The sequence below is a fragment of the Coffea arabica genome, chromosome 8e, assembly GCF_036785885.1.
Source record: "Coffea arabica cultivar ET-39 chromosome 8e, Coffea Arabica ET-39 HiFi, whole genome shotgun sequence".
In the NCBI taxonomy this organism is placed as follows: domain Eukaryota; kingdom Viridiplantae; phylum Streptophyta; class Magnoliopsida; order Gentianales; family Rubiaceae; genus Coffea; species Coffea arabica.
Window position 1 is genome coordinate 170001 of NC_092324.1, and position 12349 is coordinate 182349.

The 12349-nt window shown below is 39.2% G+C and overlaps 2 protein-coding genes across 7 annotated transcripts; one reads left to right on the forward strand and one right to left on the reverse strand.

Annotated features, from left to right (window-relative positions):
* Positions 1-685: 685 nt before the first annotated feature.
* On the reverse strand, positions 686-12254 carry LOC140013081 (aberrant root formation protein 4-like). 6 transcript variants are annotated; one of them, XM_072062125.1, is made up of 14 exons: positions 12121-12254; positions 11801-11980; positions 11466-11615; positions 10800-10872; positions 4995-5170; positions 4852-4911; positions 4563-4713; positions 4429-4488; positions 4042-4313; positions 3890-3961; positions 3258-3335; positions 2829-3029; positions 2485-2536; positions 686-1130 (listed from the first exon to the last, which is right to left on the reverse strand). In XM_072062125.1, the coding sequence occupies exons 1-14, from the start codon at positions 12211-12213 to the stop codon at positions 931-933; spliced, it is 1818 nt and encodes a 605-aa protein (XP_071918226.1). In that variant the 5' UTR covers positions 12214-12254; the 3' UTR covers positions 686-930. The 6 variants fall into 6 exon arrangements, 4 of the variants coding, with proteins under 4 accessions (XP_071918226.1, XP_071918224.1, XP_071918225.1 ...); XM_072062123.1 differs by having other exon boundaries at positions 2485-2683; XM_072062124.1 differs by having other exon boundaries at positions 11466-11618.
* LOC140013082 (uncharacterized) lies at positions 5541-7277 on the forward strand. The gene is made up of 2 exons (XM_072062126.1): positions 5541-6901; positions 7237-7277. The coding sequence occupies exons 1-2, from the start codon at positions 5824-5826 to the stop codon at positions 7269-7271; spliced, it is 1113 nt and encodes a 370-aa protein (XP_071918227.1). The 5' UTR covers positions 5541-5823; the 3' UTR covers positions 7272-7277.
* Positions 12255-12349: the final 95 nt, after the last annotated feature.

The window sequence follows — 12349 nt, forward strand, 5'->3', positions numbered from 1 at the left end:
AGGAATTGGTCCACGCTCTAAATTGATGGTCCGGAAAGGATCGGTGCACGTACGGATGCAGCAGTCCCCCACGTACACCCGCAGATGCAGACCGCTCATAATAAATTCTCCTATTCCGTTTTCTCCATTCTTTATGCCATTCCGAGTTGGATTTGGAGCTAAATCAATAGCAGTCTATTCTTTTAGAAAGAAAGATTTGTAGATGAACGGAACCTACCACAGCAGTTTGGTTGGTGATCATAGTTCGAAAACTCGGCCGAGTAGTCACCGTCTCGGCCCTCGCCGATACGGTACTATGATGAAACGAAACCGAAATACTCAACTCGTCGAAACGTCATCGTGAAGGGTTAAAACGATCGAATCACACCGAATCATCCCGAGTCAACTCGAATTTTTATTTTTTTTACTAATTTTTTAATTATTTTTGTTTATCATATTTTTTACAATTTTTAGAATATTAAATATTTCAAAAATTCACGTCTCGCCTAAATCGCAACCTATATGTTAGGACCGATGTGGAACGGTCCAATCCGCGACCGCGACTTTAAACCATGTTGGTGATTGCAAAGCTTGCTTTCAGAAATGAGGACTCTCTCTTAAAGACGGATCTTGGAGTTGGAGACGACTTCTTCGGCACTGAACGTCTACGCTCACAGTTACAAGTGACAATAATGCAAGCCAGACACACATTAGAAGGCCTTTAACTTCGCATTTGAAGGTTTTTGAATGTACTTTTACAAGTGATAATGCAGCAGCACCCAAAAAAGCCCACAAAGAAAGAAAAAAAAAATCCCAAAAAACCAATAATGTCAGCACATTGTTCTCAAAAGCAGGGGGAAGGCATAAAGATTAACCTTAGAGAAGGTGAAAAGGATTGAGCAAAACAGGTTGGTAGGGGGAAGGGGTGGTAATCATGCTCTTCGTGACACACTACGTAAGTTCTTCAACAAGTTCGATACAACGATACAAGACAACCTCAACCGGATTCAAGCCACACAATGCTAGTTCGTCACAGCCACATTGAGCTTCAGCCATCATTCTTGTCACTAAAGTCCGGAGAGGCAGAAGCCATTCACTGTGAGCCTTCACCAAGCTGTCCCTGGAAAGCACCCCGGTATTGTTGCTTTTTCCTGTTTCAGGTATCCTTGCAGTAGTGAGATGAGGAATCAAATTGCAAGAAGTATGCAAACCAAATTCGCCATTCAGAGCACGTCAGCAAAGTTTGGATCCATAAAAGCATGCAGGTATCAAGTAACAAGATAAGAAAGATAGGAACCAAGGGTTCACCAGACTTAAATCACCAACTTACTTCCCGACCCCTCCTTACGAGACCATTCTCGGATCGAAACAAAACGAAATCTGTCACCTTTCATACCAAGAAATGGCAACTAAAGGGGAGTAATTGGGTAGAATAAGAAGCCAGACTTCACAGAGCATAGGGTTAATTACATTTAGCTCCCTTGAGGTCTGTCCATATTACCAAACAAACCACGTGATTATTACATATACCCCCCCCCCCGCCTTGTCAGTAACGGCTTCTAAACTCTTGTTAACTGATGCTACAAAATGACAAAAATGCCCTGCTTAAAAAGATTTCAGAAGCAAATGAAAGATATTAAAAAAGCATTCTTTGGCCAAAAAAACCGAAAATAAATGAAGAAAGAAAGAAAGAAAGATTACTAGAAGATGTTCATGTTTTGTTGTGTTATCAATTGAATATGGGCACTCATGTGAAATTTGATTCTAGGCATTAAAGGGTTCTTTTTCACATCCCTTTTTGAAGCTGGGATGAATTCCACCATAACAGCACAATAGTGGCTTCATTGGATTTTTTTGTTTTTTATTTTTTCCAAGGTGATTGATGCTTGTTCTTGAAATCACCTTCTCAGGTTGTGTTATATCTGACCTGGGCAACATATTTGACTTGTATTAAATGATGAGGTTGGTAGCTTCAGGCAGTGCTGGCTCGTTTGCAAAGCTTTCCTGACAGATTTCATGGCCACTTGGGGTTTTTCGTTTGGAAGGGAAGAATACAGGAAGAAGGGGACAAGGGTTAGGTTAATTACCAACGGACATTTCGGAACATTCAGTTTGAATTTTTGCTGACCAAGTTAATTTTCAGACGGCCAATGCACGTTGACGAACGAGAAGCGGCTAGTTGTTATAAATATTTTTTGAAGGGTTGTTTGGTAATATGGCCAAAACTCAGGGTCTGATATGTAATTTGGCTAAATCACAGGAAGGTAAATGTCATCAACCCCAGACCATATACAGAAATATAATTCTATAAAGAAAAGAAGGAAACCACTAAAATCGACTTCCAAGCATGTCTACAATTTGTATCTCAAATCTTCTGGCACAGCAAACAAAATAAAACAAAGATCTAATAACATGCGGCGGTAAACATCCCATGAAGACAATCTGTACTTAAATTTCCATTATCTTACCCCCAAAAAATAAAAAACTATATATATTAAAAATTACCAGTCGATTCCTTGATCAAAATGAATCTGTAGAGATTGAGAGCAGAAAGAACCTGCATGAAAGAGAAGCAAGAAAAATGTATCTGGTCAGATTTTTGACAAGTGGCATAGAAGTACTTTTGATCATGGACTTTGTGAACTGAGTTTGAAGGCAGCATAATCAACCATAATGTTGATTGGTTAGGTCTGTTCTGCAGTACCTGAAAACTTATTTTGTCACACAGCATCAGGCAAACCCATTAAGCAAAATGGTAGAAGATGAATGTTGATAACTGTCTAGAAGAGAAAATCATCTCTTTTGGACATGTAAAACAGTAGAAGGAAAGGAGGGAGGGAGCGTCTTACTGCATCACTGTGCTCTGGAAGCGATGGAGGCCCTCCCCCTGGAGGCCTCAAAACCAGCTCCACCAATTCAAGGGCACTCGAACTCCAAAAAATAGTGCCTTGAGAGCCTTCGCTTTCTGCTTTTGAGACTTTGCTTGCAGGTGGACTTTTGGTACTTTCTAGGCGCACTTCCTCCCTAACACAGTCCAGAAGCACTGCAATCTTCATCATTCAACAAGAAACATAAAATTGTTGACAGGTGCATATACATACAGGAATGTTTACATGTATTAATTTTAAGAATATGTGTGTGTGTTGATACATGCATGCATGTGTGTCGTGTAATTACAAGTACAGACTAAACAGGAAAATTAGATCCACCAGAATACTTTATAAAGATGAGTTATACTGTTATATTGCGAAAGCACATCTGAATTGTCAAGCACTTACCATGGAAGAAGAGTCGCCATCTTTTATTAATGCCCTTAAAATGTCAAATCTTAGGGAAGTTGGACAATCTGCAAGTAACTAGTAATATGAAGCAACAGATCAAAGATCAGCACGTTAAAACTACAAATTATACATAAACACTCCAGAGCAATGGGCATAAGTTCAAATTTGTGGCAATTGTATACAAGATCATGTAATTGGTGAGAGTCATGGGTGGCAGTATAAGGAGTACGCACAGTTCATGGGGGAGGTGAGCCACATATAGAAGTCAATAAACCTCCCAGTTTGTACTAATTTTGCTAGGCGCATGGAGGGAGGGACTCAGCGATAGGAGGATACTATTGGTGCGTGTAGTCATACTAAACATTGTCTACTGATACCGTTTATGATGGAAATGACATGCTATCAACAACTTCTTTTAAAGATTCATGTAAGGAAAATTTTTTTGGAACTTTTCTATCCCAAATAATTTTTTAAATATTTGCAGTTGAACAAGAAATTTTTATCCTAACCACACAGAACAAAAATCTCTAATTTCTTGGCTTTTCTTGCTGTAGAAAAATTTGGCTCGGGCATAAGATCCAAAGCTTTGCATTGGTACCACAAAAGCAAATAAAGACACAAGAACAAACCTCTTTGAATGCTGCAAAAGCATTCTTCCGTAGGATTACATCTGTTGCATACATAATTACCACTTGAATAGCCTACACTGTGCCTCAACTGTTAGCAAAGAAACACAAAAAGGACAAATAGTACACTGGAACTGTAAACACCAAATAGCTACCTGCAAAGCAGAACAAAGAGTTGGCATATAAGTTGAGTAGTCTTCATTTTCATCATTAGGCATCTGGGATAACTTTGCATGCATAATGCTTAGCAGGAAGTTAATGGCATCCTTCTTCAACTCCAATGGCAGATATAAGCACAATAGTACATGCTTTAACATGCCCACTGCATGCCATCTTTTAATCCGGCTACTTTGAAGTTCGTCCTTGAGTGCCACCAAATCTGCCCCAGCAGCCAAAGCAACCTCATTTGACTTGTAACCCCAAATTACTGTGTGAACATATCCAGAGAGAAATCAACAATGGTAGCATTTATTAACAATCCTAGCAACATAAACTAAAAGATGAGAAGCAAAAGAAAAACTCTATAGACTGCTAGATTGAACCTAAAATTGACGCGCCAAGCCAGATGTCAGAGAAACAACCCACCAAATCATCTCCACCATCTGTAGATTTACAGGTGCATTGAGTGACAAAATGAAGCACCAGATGTAGCAATAAGAGAACCTTAATTCAGTACCTCCCACAGCAAAACCCAAAAGTTTTTCAACATCTGTCCCCATTATCAAACCAAGATATGATAAACCACAACACTGAAGGAAGTGTGACAGCTTTAGCACCAAAGGAGAAGAGTGTGCAAGCCTATATTCAATGCCCATTGAAGCAAGGGCCTGCAAACATTGAGAATGACCATTATGCTATAGAGATGAAAAACTGGATCACCAAGGCCAAATCAAACATATGAAAAGTAGAAAGAAAAACTAAAAACTGCTAGAAACTTTTAAGATGTAACTAAAAGTTGAATCGACCGTGATCTGCAAGACAAATAGGCCCAATAACGCACAGAGTTTCTCATTGTCCTTGCCTTCCTGCCATACACAGTTGTACCATCAAGAAGTAATCAAGACATCGGAATAATCCAAATTATGATGAATTCAAAAGCATCACAGACCAACTCTAGACAAACTGCTTTCATAGAATCAGCAATGCAATTTGCTTTGTGGAAAATATCGCCCAGATCTGCATCCTCATCATCTGAATCTAGTACTATTGCCTTCAAAGCATTAAGAATAACGGGAACTGCAGCTTTTACTTGCTCAAATTGCCTCTTCCTTATTGAAACAAAAACTGACACCCAAAAACAAGTTTATGACCCAAATGAACAAATCATCATAGCGCCAAAAGTATTTCATAGAAAGCAAAGATGTAGTTAAAAAGTAAAAGTCAATTGAATCCAGCGGAAAGATAACAACTTGAGAATTTGAAGCCAGACATGGAAAATAAACATCGCCGAAGTAACTGAAAATCGTCAAGCTGGATCATGTGGCCATGAGACATAGAAAGTTAATTACCTAGAGACAATATTCATTCAGCTTGAAAAACAGGTTAACCAAAGGTCATGCATCAGCAGTCAGAAAAATTTTCCAGATACATAGGTATGTGTCGAAGATATTATCTCCTATGATTATGGGAGATATTATCTTCCATAATTACCTCCCATAATTATGGGATTTTATTGCTTATGATCAATCAAGTTTGATTGCTTATGATCAATCAAGTTTGAATAGATAGGATATGAGTTGATTATGTAATCCCTAAAATCATGGTTCTATTACCTTAAGTGGTGGCAGAACTATGATAGGGTTGTCCTATATATGCCTACCTTGTAAGCATATTTAGTGTGTGGGAAAATAAAGAAAAGGAGAGGTTTTTGTTCATTTTTTCCTTTTCTGTTAAAATTTACATGGTATCAGAGCTCCGGCTCTGTACCAATTCCTGTCATGAACTACCGAGCAGCCATGACTGGATCGACTGCTCACACAAGAGAAGACTCATCCTCGTCTTCAGTAGTTATCCAAACTACAGATTACTCCGCTTCAAATTCTTCTTCCCTACAAATAACCGTTCATAAATTAAATGGTTCCAATTATCTGGAATGGGCTCAATCTGTAAAGCTGGCTATCGATGGCAGAGGTAAACTCGGCCACCTTACTGGAGAAATTCAACAACCAGCTGCTGAAGATCCCAATTTGAAGAGATGGCATTCAGAGAACTCTCTAGTTATCGCTTGGTTGATAAACTCTATGGAACCAGCGATAGGAAAGCCGCACTTATTTCTGCCCACAGCCAAGGATGTGTGGGACGCTGTCCGGGATATGTATTCCGATATAGAGAATTCGTCTCAAATTTTCAATCTCAAGACGAAATTGTGGAAATCAAGACAAGAAGATAGAGATGTTACAACCTATTACAATCAGATGGTAACTTTATGGCAGGAATTGGATCTTTGTTATGAGGATGAATGGGACTGCCGTGCAGACAGTGTTCGATACAAGAAACGGGAGGAGAACGACAGAGTCTATGTCTTCTTGGCTGGACTAAATCAAGAACTCGATGAGGTGCGAGGTCGTATTTTGGGCAGGAAGCCTCTCCCCTCCATTCGTGAAGTATTTTCTGAAGTCAGAAGAGAAGAATCCAGGCGTAAGGTGATGCTGAAGTCATCACCAAAGTCCAAGGCAGAGGATGAAGTTGAGACTTCAGCATTGGTTTCTAAGGGGACAGATTTGGACGGGGATAAAAGAAGGAAGCCTTGGTGTGAACACTGTAAAAAGTCGTGGCACACAAAGGACACATGCTGGAAATTACATGGGAAACCATCGAATTTCAAGAAGAAAAATGGAGGTGATAGCAAGGTGTTGCAGACTGTGAATGAGGATTCTCAAAAGCAACAAACTGACTTTGAGACACCAGCCTTCACAAAGGAACAATTAAGCCAACTGTACAAACTCTTTAAGTCTCCACAATTTTCAGTCACTGAGCCAAAAAGCTTCACTCCTTTCTGTTCTTTTGCTAAAAATGGTAAACCTTTTACTATTGCTCTTTCATGTAAAACATCAAATGCATCTTGTCCACGGGTTATATGGGTTATTGATTCTGGGGCCACTGACCATATGACTAGTGTGTCACAATTATTTTCTACCTACAGTCCATGTGCAGGCAATAAAAGGGTCAAGGTTGCTGACGGATCATTATCCGTCATAGCTGGCATAGGTTCCGTTGTCATCTCTCCTACTCTAACACTTCATAGAGTTCTTCATGTTCCAAAGTTATCATGCAATTTGCTGTCCATAAGTAAATTAACTAGGGATCTCATGTGTCGGATTAATTTTTTCCCCTCTTTTTGTGAGTTTCAGGAACTGACCACGGGGAGGATGATTGGATGTGCTAGAGAAAATGGGGGACTTTACTTCCTTGAAGATGGATCAGATATGACAACACCAATCAAAAACACATGTTACGGGTCTGTCTCTATTACTAGTAATAAAGAGATTATGTTATGGCACTTTAGACTAGGACATCCTAGCTTTTATTACATGAAATACTTATTTCCAGATTTGTTTAAGAATAAAGATTCATCTTTTTTTCAATGTGAAATCTGCGAATTGGCTAAACATCATCGGTCTACATTTTCTATACATCCTTATCAGCCCTCAAAACCGTTTTTTCTATTACATACTGATGTTTGGGGTCCCTCTAGAATTTCAACTTCATCTGAAAAAAAATGGTTTGTTACATTCATCGATGATCACACAAGAGTTTGTTGGGTGTATTTGTTAAGAGAGAAATCAGAGGTTGCAAGTGTGTTTCAAAAATTCTACAGCATGGTTTTGACACAATTTCAAGAAAAAGTCAAAATTGTTCGGAGTGACAATGGAAAAGAATATTTCAATAAAATTTTGGGAAGTTTTTTTCTTGAAAAAGGGATTGTGCATCAAAGCTCCTGCAATGATACCCCACAACAGAATGGGGTAGCTGAAAGAAAAAATAAACATCTTTTAGAAGTGGCGAGGGCATTACTTTTTTCAAGAAATGTTCCTAAATATCTATGGGGCGAAGCAATTTTAACTGCTACATATCTCATAAACAGAATGCCCTCAAGAACCTTGAATTTCCAAACTCCTCTGAATTTTTTCAAAACCATTTATCCCATGTCTCGATTAACATATGAAGTCTCATTAAAGGTGTTTGGGTGCATATCCTTTGTTCACAATCATGAACAAGGTCGAAGTAAGTTAGACCCTCGAGCAAGAAAATGCATTTTTGTTGGATATGCACCCACGCAAAAGGGGTATAAATGCTTTGACCCCATTTCGAAAAAAATGTTTGTAACCATGGATGTAACATTTTTTGAAGATAAACCTTTCTTTGGAGATCCTCTTCAGGGGGGGACTCGGCATGTAGAAGAACTTGTAGAAGATAATGATGTTTTTCGTATTGCAAATCAAATTCCTGATCAAAATTTTGTTGATAGGAGAATTGATTTTTCTGATTTTTTAGAAGAATCTGCAGCACAATTTCCTCAACAAGAATCTTTTCAAGATAATAATTCTAAAACAACAAATGACACTCTTCAATTTGCCCGTCAAAAGGATTTTGAAAAACGTGAAAAAATTGATCAGGGATTAGAAGAGGATCTCTTGTCTTTAGTGCCAATAACAGAGTCGAATTCTCTTAGTGAAAGAGATGGGAATGTAACTGAAAAAACCTTGAAAACCTATGTCCGGAAAAATCATCGAGGAAAAGATAAAGCTCCCCCTTCTCTTCACGACAAGGAATCCGAACCTAGGACAGAATTTAATGTTTTTGAGTCATTAGATAAAGTTTCCTCTGATTCAAAGATTGCTGATTTGGATCTTCCTATTGCACTTCGAAAGGGAGTGCGTTCTTGTACCAAACACCCTATGACTAACTATGTCTCTTATGAAAAGTTATCCCCTACCTTCTTGACATTTACTTCACAACTTTCTTCTGTGGAAATTCCAAAGAATGTACAGGAAGCATTACAAGTTCCAGAGTGGAGAAAGGCTATTGAAGAAGAGATGTATGCTCTTGAGAAGAATCACACATGGGAAGTAACAAATCTGCCACAAGGGAAAAGGACAGTAGGATGTAAATGGGTCTTTACCATCAAGTATAATTCCGATGGGACATTGGAACGGTACAAAGCTCGATTGGTGGCTAAAGGGTTCACTCAAACCTACGGGATCGATTATCTTGAAACTTTTGCTCCAGTGGCAAAATTAAACACTGTTAGGGTGCTTCTCTCAATAGCAGTAAACCTTGATTGGCCGCTCCAACAACTTGATGTCAAGAATGCATTTTTAAATGGTGATCTGGAGGAAGAGGTGTACATGGAGTCTCCCCCTGGATTTGAAGGGAAGTTTCAGTCTAGAGTTTGCAAGCTAAGAAAATCGTTATATGGTCTCAAACAATCTCCTAGGGCCTGGTTTGAAAAATTTACTAGGTCGGTAAAGAATCAAGGCTATACCCAAGCTCAGAGTGATCACACCATGTTTGTTAAACACTCCAAGGACGGGAAGATAGCAGTACTCATTGTGTACGTGGATGATATCATCCTCACAGGAGATGACTTAATTGAGATGGAACGGCTGAAGAAAAGTCTTGCTTCTAGCTTTGAAATCAAAGATTTGGGAACACTACGATATTTCTTAGGGATGGAGGTAGCTCGGTCCAAGAAGGGCATTGTTGTGTCCCAACGCAAGTATGTTTTGGATCTTTTAAAGGAAACAGGGATGAGTGGATGTCGACCTGCAGACACTCCTATGGATCCGAATCACAAGTTAGCAGATATAAAAGATGGAACACCAGTTGATACTGCTCGATACCAAAAGTTAGTAGGCAAGCTAATTTACTTGGCTCACACTCGTCCTGATATAGCTTTTTCAGTGAGTGTTGTGAGCCAGTTTATGCATTCTCCATATGAAGAGCACCTTGATGCAGTATATCGAATTCTGAGGTACTTAAAAAGTACTCCAGGAAAGGGATTGTTCTTTAAAAGAGGAGATCGAAAGACCATTGAAGCTTATACAGATGCTGATTGGGCAGGATCAGTCATTGATAGAAGATCAACCTCGGGATATTGTACCTTTGTATGGGGCAATTTGGTTACTTGGAGAAGTAAGAAACAAAGTGTTGTAGCTCGTAGTAGTGCAGAGGCAGAGTACCGAGCTATGGCTCATGGTGTGTGTGAGATGTTATGGCTGAAGAGAGTTTTAGGGGAGCTGAAAAGACCTATTGAACTTCCAATGAGGCTCTATTGTGATAACCAGGCGGCAATTAGCATAGCTCATAATCCTGTGCAACATGATAGAACCAAACATATTGAGATTGACCGCCACTTCATAAAAGAGAAACTTGAAGGAGGAATTATCTGCATGCCATTCGTTCCATCAGCTCAGCAAATAGCTGACATTCTCACCAAAGGACTCCTCAGACCAAATTTTGAACTTCTTACAAGCAAGTTGGACATGATAAATATATACGCACCAACTTGAGGGGGGGTGTCGAAGATATTATCTCCTATGATTATGGGAGATATTATCTTCCATAATTACCTCCCATAATTATGGGATTTTATTGCTTATGATCAATCAAGTTTGATTGCTTATGATCAATCAAGTTTGAATAGATAGGATATGAGTTGATTATGTAATCCCTAAAATCATGGTTCTATTACCTTAAGTGGTGGCAGAACTATGATAGGGTTGTCCTATATATGCCTACCTTGTAAGCATATTTAGTGTGTGGGAAAATAAAGAAAAGGAGAGGTTTTTGTTCATTTTTTCCTTTTCTGTTAAAATTTACAGTATGAATTAAGAGATCCCAGGAAAAGGCCAGTTATATCATTGATTAGACGGCAATTAGTACAAAAGTCAAGAGCCATAGATGACTTTACCTTTTGGAAAGCCACTTAGTAGAGGAGCGAAATAACTTGGCACCGTGAACGCATCCCTAGGAGAACCTATTGCCTGTGTAATCATAAACGTTCATAAAGAAACTGCAATACAGTATATGCTGATAATTTACAAGCATCAGTGACCAAGTGGAAAAACTCAATACCACTACAAGAGTTCAAATATACTGAAGGCAACATAATCATATTTATAAAATGGGCCATCTTGGATCCCAATGTACATCCAAAAGAATGAAGATTCAATTCAGATAAAGCACTCCTACACTTGGTATTGTTTCCAACAGGAATCTTATTACAGATTTAGCTGGTGTTGCAGAAATGAAACCCTATCAAATGGTAGGCATTTCTGCCTAAGATCTGAGATAGAAATAGCATTCATCCTTAGTAGGTTGATCCAAGTTAATCCGCACATAGGAAAAAAGCACCATTTAGATACTCTATCGTTGTTAATTAGTCTAGACCTTGTCTTCCAATGATCCAATGCCCATAACAATTGGAGACGAATCATATCCAGGCACTTATCTTGTTTAACAGAAAATCTAGAACGATTGAACCAAAAAAACAAAACGAGTGAGTGAGAAAAGAAGGGTGAAACTTATGGGGCTGAGTCGGGCACGGCGAGAGTGTAGGGCATGAATATATACAAACCTCACAGAGAATGGAAAGCATATCGCGAGGACTACACTTGTCAGTAAAACAATCCACAATGGATTGAGCAACCTCCATACACCTTGGAGATACACAGGCGAACCTAGCAGCGGTCTTTGGCAACTCAAATGATAGAGCGTCAATAACAGCCTGCTGCACAATGACACTCCGTTCAATGAATAATAAGTACAAGAACACTGAAGGACAAAAAAAAAGGATAAATAGTACAAACAAAAGATTACATCTTTGCAAAGAATTACAGTTGTTAGAGCTGTACTAGTAACTTTACTCTTTTTTTTCCCTTGGAAAAAATTTGGGAAAGAAATGAAAAGCACCTGGTCCACTGAAGAAGAGGTAATGAAGAGACGAATTTCAGTGAGAATTTGAAAAGAGGCATTCTCCAAGTCTTGGTTTTCTGGTTCCCTGACAACAGAGTCGGAGATGGAGTTGAGGAAAAGAACGAGGTCCGACAAAGATTGCTCGGACTTGCGGAAATCAACGCCGGTTTGAATCAACTGCAGCAGGGGAAATTTTATTTTTTTTTCAAAAAAAGAAGAAGTTGGAAACTGAAAATTAGTAGAAGCAGCAGGAAGGAAGGAAGGAAAGAAGAAAAAGGGCAGAAGAAAAGAAGTGGAGAGTGAAGGAGTAAGCAAGCCTGGGAGCATGAGGAGAGGGACTGGCGAAGACGATCAACGACCGCTGCGGAAGATGTACATGGAGTAGGAAGGTCGGTTGTTTCTGGATCCATGCTGCTGCTGCTTTTTTTTGTCAGGATGGGAGAGGGAGAAGATTTAGAAATGGAGTATCGAGACTTTCAGAAAGAGATCGCCAGGGCGGCGCCGGCGGCTATGGCTATGGCTAATTGCTACTATTGGAGCGGAGCT

Bases quoted from the DNA above. Each gene is read 5' to 3' on its own strand.
- LOC140013082 (XM_072062126.1), top strand. From the start codon at position 5,824: ATGAACTACCGAGCAGCCATGACTGGATCGACTGCTCACACAAGAGAA. The intron at 6,902-7,236 runs GTAAACCTTTTA...TGTGAGTTTCAG, and splicing joins CTGTTCTTTTGCTAAAAATG to GAACTGACCACGGGGAGGAT.
- LOC140013081 (XM_072062121.1), bottom strand. From the start codon at position 12,213: ATGGATCCAGAAACAACCGACCTTCCTACTCCATGTACATCTTCCGCA. The intron at 3,962-4,041 runs GTAGCTATTTGG...GGCACAGTGTAG, and splicing joins CTCTTTGTTCTGCTTTGCAG to GCTATTCAAGTGGTAATTAT. The intron at 2,684-2,828 runs GTAAGACGCTCC...ATAAGTTTTCAG, and splicing joins TTCCAGAGCACAGTGATGCA to GTACTGCAGAACAGACCTAA.